Genomic DNA, 8123 nt, shown 5'->3' on the forward strand with positions numbered 1-8123 from the left:
TAAAAGGGGTAATAGAATAGAAGAAGGGTAGGTAAAAGTTTAAAAGGGTTTAGAAAGTTTAAAGTTTAAAAATGTAAAAGGGTTGGGACAAAGAAAAGAGATTGACACAACAGTAAGTACTAATACTTGAAACATAGGAGAGTTGTAGGGTAGTAATGAGTAGTCTTAATCTAATGTTAGTGACAGTGTAGAGGGGACCTGAAGGCTCAGCAAGGGGACCCAGGCTACAACTATCCTACACAACAGAAATACAGAACACAAGTACTGGAACATAGTTGGAACTTGCAGAACAGGCAGAGAGAGAGAGTGAGACAAGAGTAGAGTATATAGAGTGAGCCTAAGAGTACAGGACTACCTAGAGTAGACAAGATCAAGACTACAGGACTAGTCTAATCTTATACACCTATATATACTAAACTACACAAGAGTACTCAGGGAGTATGAGCTACTAAGAATGATAAGCCACAAAGAATGAAAGAAAGGAAGGTCAAAGATAAAGGTACAAAGAATGAAGGGATAGATAAAGGGTAAGAGACTATAGAATGAACAAAGAATGAAGGGGTGGTCAAAGGAATAGAATGATGAAGTAAGGAAGGGTAGTGGCAAGAGTCAGCACACATATAGTCTATAGACAGTGCCCCTGAGGGACAGAAGTCCCAAGTTCCAGTACAGAAGGGTGTGGAACCCTCAGAACTGAAGGTAAGAGAGCAGAGAACCATAACATGTACCTTAGGTGGCATACATGAGAAAAAATTGATAAATTCCCACAACTGGACTTGGAACAGGCCTTTGCAGACAGTGACATCCTAGTCCAAATTTATGACAAGTCCATTTTCCCACAAACAAGCAATCATGTACATGTTGGTTTTCAACATACTTTAACTCGTTCCACTCACCCTCTGCTTCCTTCTCCCAACATGTCTTGCTTTCTTCCCCTCATCTTAACGTCCAAACACGTGCACCATGGTCTGCCACAAGATCAAGATCAATCAAATAACAGTGCACGCATCTCCTTGTCCCTCTCCATCCGCCAGCCTATTTCCATCGTCCCGTCTCTCTCTCTCCACTGTGCTATTTTCTCGCGCAATTCAGTTCGCTATACTGACTCTATTTTTTTTTTCTCTCTCTCTCGCGTGCGCCGGTGGCACGAGCGCAACCGCCCAGTAACTTTTCTCAAGGTGAGTTGTGTTCTCAGTTTTGCTTATGCACACTTGTGCAAAGCATTGTGCGGGAGCTGCAGTGCTAGTCTGACACATTGACCGAGTTGCCCTGCTGTGCTGCTGTGCTGCTGTGCGCTCACTATAATTATTTCGACAGAGCCTAACGCCTATTTATTTTTATATCTCCTTCGCTGTTGGCTGTCCGCTGTCGGTAACCACTCTGTGTGCTGTGCTGTGCTGACTGTCTGTTGCATGTTCTTGGCTGGCGCGTCGAAATTGGCCACGGCGTGCAGCGAAAGAACAGGCTGTTCAAGAAGGCATATGAGCTGGGAGTATTGTGTTCTGTGGATGTAGCAGTGATCATCTTCGGTGTGTTCGAGGCCGTTCTGTCGTGTATCTTGCGTCCCTGTTCTCACCCACCTGCCTGCTCTATTTTTGGCATACTACCTTCCTGCTCAATGTCAACGGCGGCATGTCGATTCCCTTCTTCGTCTGACGCGCCCTGACCGCTCCGGGGGCAACTCCCGATGCCGATGGCCAATGGCACCAACAACGACGACGCTGCTGCAGAGGAACGGGCCGGCCACCATGTGAAGTTGCATGAGTACTACTCGACAGACGTCGACAGCATGGTTCAACAACACATCCATGTGCGTACATGTCTTTCGCGTTTCCTTTCTTTGCCATGCGCCCCGCCTGCTGGTCACTGTAGCTGACCCCTTTCTCCTAGTCGTCACGCCAGCCATTAACTCATTATTTTATTTTGTTTACTTCGTGTGACTAATTGCTGACACTCGCCTGCTCTTCTTGCACTCTCCCTTGTGGACTTGACTGTGTTCCCCCAAACAAATTGTGTAATATGCAATGCCGCCCATGGACGCGTCGACCACCGTATGTCTGATGATCGCCCCAATACACCACTCTCTCATATCACCCCCCGCGCTAAACTGCAGTCACCGCGGTCTATCTATCCATCCTCTCTCGCTACCGTTCTTCTGCTCCTGCCCTCTGCACCCGGCCGCACATCTCGCCTGCACTGCGTTTCACTACACAGCCTTCGCAGGCTTCCTTGGTCCCTCACGACGCCCGCATGCGTCCACTCGCATTCCCGTCGTTACTATCACCTCCACAGTCTGTCCGATCAATGCGCTCCCTGTCCCCCTATCTGTATGTCATGCATCCGGTTTGGTCAACCTGTATTGCTGTAATGTTCCAGCATGGCTTTTCCCACTAGTTTGACAGAGAATGCGAATCTAAACATCCAGCCGACTTTAGCAAGCAACCAGATTATGGTGCTCACAACAATGACAACAAAGGACCAAGGCTCTCAGGTTCTGGATGCACGTCTTCAGTTTGGGCATGAGTGGTAGGTGAGCATCCAGCATGGGTGGTGTGGGTGGCCAAGAACTTGTATCTGCTAGTACTATAGACTGTATTAAGTAAATATTGTAGCATTGTTATGAAATATAAATAATATAAAACATTAATGCTTGTATGGGTGAACCAAGTAAAAAAAATATAAGTAGAATTTATATCTACATTGCAATTCTTTCATAAGAGTTATGTCTACATTATAAGACCAAAACTACATATCAATTTAGAACAGCCTTTTAGATCATTATATTGACTTGTATACCTTATAAACTATACCACCCTTCCTATAGTACAGAATTCTTATACTTTCTTGTCATTTTTGAGATCAATTATATGTAATTTTACTTATTGTAAAGGATAATAAACCTTTTGATTATTGACAAACCTTTCTTATCTTATAATGCCTTGTACTGTTTCTCAGAAATTGAGATCAATTATTTTGCCTTTTACAGTCTTCACATTATTTACATATTTTGCACCATTATAAGCTAATATAAGCTATAAGACTTTTTTGCGATGGAATAGTTGGGTCAGAAGGTTGTAGATCTCACGCTCTACAGAGATTGGACTGACTTCCTGTAACATCGCTTGCACTTTCTTGTTTTGTGCCTCGTCTATCCTTCCTAGCCTTTCGTCTTCATCAGTGAGCCCGTTAAACAGAACGTATTGGACACACAGTAACTCAGTACAGTACCCTCCTATGCCTCGACATGTATGCCATGTCACGTCGCCAAAATCAATGATTTTGACCGTCAGTCGATCAAGGACAATGTTCCGTCCTGCAACATCGTTGTGGAACATCCCTAATGAGTGCAGAGAGGCGAAAGCATGAAACACTGCCAACCTGTATGAGATGTCAATCTCTACACCTGCATGCACAATAAGAGCAAACACTCAACGCACTTCTCCTTGTGCTCTAACTCTTTCAAGGGCTTGTCGGGTGTCTCTCCAACATACTCGGTGATCAGCGCATACTTTGTCTTATCCTCATTATGCTCGTACAGTCCGTAGCATATAGCAGTGTGGCGCCGCACAATCTCTTCCACAAAAGAGTAGCGGTCTGCACTGGCTTGGAGGATGCAATAAACGAGAAATTCGTTACAGAGGTCTTGAGCATAGTTCCTACAATCCCCATCCGGTGGCAGCCGTGAGATATCAACAAGTTTGACAGCAAAGTATTTTGGATGCACACTATGAACGTTCGGATTCAAAAGTTTTGCGCTGCAAACAACACCCATTACACCCGGTCCCATGTCACGTTTGACCACTTGAAGGACAGGGGTTTCGGACGTTGGAAAGGGCGGGAAGGGCACTCCCCGCTCGGGTGTAAGCTTGACCTTCTGACCCCATTTAGCACCCGGTACTGACTGTAAGCCTTGGATGATCTAAAAATGGTCAGTTCGTCATCATACTGAGAGAAGGGAGAAGCAGGAGGGAAAATAATTAAAATAATAAAATAATAAAACTCACGATAGCACTATGGCCCTCTGTCTTTGTCGAGTCCAGCTTCTGTATCTTCGGGCTTGGGGGTTTCACGGAGTTCCCGAGGAGAGTTGGTGGTAAGGCCGAGTGGTTCCTCCGACGGCCAGTGCGTGTCCCTCCTGGCCGGCTTTTAGACGAAGATGTACTCCTTCTAGTACCGTGTGCACTGCTTCGTTTTTGACTTGGCTCGGAGCGTGGTCCATGATTTGGTTCGGTACTGGGTCCCCCTGGTGGCCCTCTGCGTCCATGGTTATTGTTGTCGTTATCGTCCTTGTCGTCGCCATTGTCACTGTCATCGTTGTCGTCACCATCGTTACTGTCGTCATCATCGTCACTGCCAGTGCCGTTTCGCTTTCGCTTTTGCTTTTTAGGCTGAGTTGTATATTTTCTTTTAACGGGTCTTTCGTGGCTTGGCCCGAAGGTTGATTCGACACTTGGTCTAATGATGTTTTGCCTAGCACTTGATCTCCGTGGTGGCCTACTGTCTCCAGCATCTGGGTTATTGTCGCTGTCAGTCCTTGGCTCTGCACTTGACCCCTGTGGTGGCCCGCTGTCTCCACCATCCAGGCCGTCGTTGCTCTCGGTATTTGGCCCAGGATGTGGTCCCCGTGAGGGTAGAGTGTCATCGTGCTCGGTGCCCGACCTTTTGTGTGCCTTTTCTAGTCCTTGCTGTTTCCAAGCAAGGTAGAAGTCTCTTTGTGCGTCAGATCCGTGATACGTTGCGAAGTGAGCCCAGGCGTCGTTGAGATTCGGTGCCGGCGGTAGGATGGCTAACCCCTCCGAGACGAGCAGTAAACCCAACAAAACCCGGAAAGGCTCTGACTTCCCTTCAACCTCAACTATTGGTGAATATGCCACGCAGTCGTTTCCGCCAGCATCTACGTTTCGCGAATCAAAGATAGTCAGTCCAGTGCACCAAAAAAGCACAATGTGCCTTTGTGTATGTGAAAGTAGATAGAAAACACACTACATCTCCCAATCAGTTTCCTATATATGATCCAACAGGAAGAGAGTGTGTGCGTACTTTGGCATAAACCGGAGGCAGTACTTCGCCTTTCTTTTCGGTAAAAGAAACCTTTAAGGCCGGTACCATATATGCAAGTGATGTTTTGCCCTCCACGACGGACGGCTGCTTCATTTCACCCATCAAAGTCTTCTTTCCCGTGTCCGAATTTATAAGCATAAAATCGACTTTCTCAGTGCTTACAGCGACTGTCTTGTCATGGCTGTACTCAGTGTCCATCCGAATATCAATTCCGAAAAGATCATTGATAGTGAAGTTGATAGCGTCACACAGTGTATTTTGGGCCCAATTGCAACCCTAGAACCCAGAGCACCACATCCGTCAACATTAACAGTAGGGAAACATTGGGTGGATACTCACATCTTTTTTGTTGTGCATTGTCTTACAAACCAGGCGTTTGACCTTTCTAGTCCCATCCACGTAATCACAATAAGGAGAGAACAGTGGCAGATATTCGTTTTGAAATCGATCTTCAGAAATCGGGTTAACACAGTCAAGAGCATCATCAGCAATCTTTATGAGCCTTTCTGCAAGCGTGCAGTCGTGGAAGGCATAGTCAGGCATTGCCTTTATCAGAGTATCTGCATTGATAGAACTCGGTGGAACGGGGGCAGTGCTTGTACTTGGCGCTTTCGTCAAGCTCGGGTGAGCGTCATCATGGTCAAAGGCTTGGTTGGGTAAGTAGAATATGGCGTTTTTTTTGAACCACTCGCTGTTTCGTGATCTCTTCTTTGACATGATGAGTTCGGATGTGGAAACGACGTGACTCAGCGTCAGTGGACAAGACCTCAGATAAACAAAAGAACATGGGGCTGTGCTTCATCACGTGATTCTGGCTAGTAAAGTAGGCTCGCATCAGGCATTTTACAATTTCTTGCCTTAAAAAATAACTTACATAATGCAAAACTTTATTTGAAATTTATTTTACCATTTTTTCTTAGTAAAAACTATAAATTATTTTCAACATTTTTCTATTTGTAAAATCTTTAAATAAATAGAAAAAATTATTTAAAACATAATTTTAAATTTCTTTTAAAATTAGGATTTTTTTAAATTTTAGAACAAAAAATTTAGAATTTCTTTGTGAGTGTAACCTCTGAGGTTACACACATGACTTTAGATAAATATAAAAGGGCTATTTGTAGATTAATTAGATCTTATCTTTGTACTTACTTTTGTACTTAGGTTAACCTCTCATTAATCCTAAGTCTTTACCTGTTCTGTGTTCTTAAGTAAGACTCTAGCCTTTACACTTTTTTTTGAATATTGTAAAATTTAGGGATTACCTCTTATCTACTACCTTTCACTTGTGTTACTAGATTGTTAGCCTTCCTCTAACTGTTAGTAATAGTATAAAGGGGACTTAAAGGCTTAGTAAGGGGACCTAGGCTATAACTATTCTATACAACAGAAATACAGAACACAAGTACTAGAATGTAGTCAGAACTTGTAGAACAGGCAGAGAGAGTGAGTAAGACAAGAGTAGAGTATATAGAGTAAGTCTAAGAGTACAGGACTATCTAGAGTAAACAAGATTAAGACTATAAGACTAGTCTGATCTTGTACACTTATATATACTAAACTATACAAGAGTACTTAGAGAGTATAAGCTACTAAGAATAATAAGCTACAAAGAATAAAAGAACAGAAGGTTAAAGATAAAGGTACAAAGAATGAAGGGATAGACAAAGGGTAAGAGACTATAGAATGAACAAGGAATGAAAGGGTAGTCAGAGGAATAGAATAATAAAGTAAGGAAGGGTAGTAGTAAGAGTTAGTATACATATAGTCTATAGACAGTACTCCTAAAGGACAGAAGTCCTGAGTTCTAGTATGAAAGGGTGTAGAACCCTTAGAACTAAAGGTATAAGAGTAGAGAACTGTAACACTAGCTTCTCTCTATATGTCTACTATCTACTATACATTTATAGTACTTTATAGTAAGACTCTAGTTAATTATAAGCTTTACAAATACTATACTAATATCCTGTTCACTCTTAAGAGCTTATAGAGAGATTGTTATTTACCTTTACAGTACTACCCTCTCTTAACAGACTCTTACTAGATTAGTCTCTAGATTCTAAGAGAATGTATTAAAACAATTAGTATTATACTAAGAACTGTACATTATATACAAACAATTATAGTAATCAAATCTGAACATTCATATAACTTATAAAAGTGTATTCTAAGAAAACCTAACTATTCTGTATTATAAGCATTTGTAAATAGAACTACAAACATGTACAGTCTTAGAATTAGCTTACACACACTATTTACTTTACAGAATGTACAGATTACATACTTATTATAGGCTCAGAACACAAGTTGTGTTATAGTAAGTAACTCAGTAAACTGTTACAGTTCTTTACTCTTGTATTCTTAGTTCTAAGAGTTCTACACCCTTCTGTACCAGAACTTAGAACTTCTGTCTCTTAGAGGTACTGTTTATAGATTACATACATTCTGACTCTTACTACTACCCCTCCTTACTTTATCATTCTGTTCCTTTGACTACTCTTTCATTCTTTGTTCATTCTATAGTCTCTTACCTTTTGTCTATCCCTTTATTCTTTATACCTTTATCTTTAACCTTTCTTTCTTTCATTCTTTGTAGCTTATCATTCTTAGTAGCTTATACTCTCTAAGTACTCTTGTATAGTTTAGTATATATAGGTGTACAAGATCAGACTAGTCTTATAGTGTTAACATGTCTTACAGACAATATAGCATTAGTAAACCAATAATACTAATTAGAGCAGAACAGATACATGTGTTGGATGCATGTATCAGATATACAATACAAGACATGTATTGGATAAAAAAACATATTCTGGATAACTGAGACATACAGACAGACAAACAATATAAAAAGAACACTTTATTAACTAAATACATATCATTATCAGGGTCTATGCCCTCATTACTTGTGTGATAACCTAAGAATACACATTCTAACAAGTTATGAGCCTTGCACTCTCTGCTTAACACCTCATATTACTACTACAAGACTATGCTATGCTTCTTTGTATTAATACTTTGCATCTACAATGGACTCTCCAAGTACCTGCAATATGTATACA

At 41.8% G+C, this 8123-nt stretch overlaps 3 protein-coding genes across 3 annotated transcripts; 1 reads left to right on the forward strand and 2 right to left on the reverse strand.

Annotated features, from left to right (window-relative positions):
- Positions 1-1327: 1327 nt before the first annotated feature.
- On the reverse strand, positions 1328-1847 carry FOMMEDRAFT_156884 (uncharacterized protein; the record flags this gene model as incomplete). The annotated part of the gene is made up of 2 exons (XM_007267123.1): positions 1328-1546; positions 1605-1847. The coding sequence occupies 2 exons, from the start codon at positions 1845-1847 to the stop codon at positions 1328-1330; spliced, it is 462 nt and encodes a 153-aa protein (XP_007267185.1).
- Positions 1848-2033: 186 nt separating this feature from the next.
- FOMMEDRAFT_156885 (uncharacterized protein) lies at positions 2034-2530 on the forward strand (the record flags this gene model as incomplete). Its single annotated transcript, XM_007267124.1, has 2 exons — positions 2034-2343; positions 2403-2530. 2 exons carry the CDS (start codon positions 2034-2036, stop codon positions 2528-2530), a joined length of 438 nt encoding a protein of 145 aa, XP_007267186.1.
- A 481-nt stretch (positions 2531-3011) lies between these two features.
- FOMMEDRAFT_146995 (uncharacterized protein) lies at positions 3012-5778 on the reverse strand (the record flags this gene model as incomplete). The annotated part of the gene is made up of 5 exons (XM_007267125.1): positions 3012-3378; positions 3438-3919; positions 4005-4982; positions 5041-5337; positions 5401-5778. The coding sequence occupies 5 exons, from the start codon at positions 5776-5778 to the stop codon at positions 3033-3035; spliced, it is 2481 nt and encodes an 826-aa protein (XP_007267187.1). The 3' UTR covers positions 3012-3032.
- Between the last annotated feature and the right edge of the window lie 2345 nt (positions 5779-8123).

This window comes from Fomitiporia mediterranea (genome assembly GCF_000271605.1).
Source record: "Fomitiporia mediterranea MF3/22 unplaced genomic scaffold FOMMEscaffold_6, whole genome shotgun sequence".
In the NCBI taxonomy this organism is placed as follows: Eukaryota; Fungi; Basidiomycota; class Agaricomycetes; order Hymenochaetales; family Hymenochaetaceae; genus Fomitiporia; species Fomitiporia mediterranea.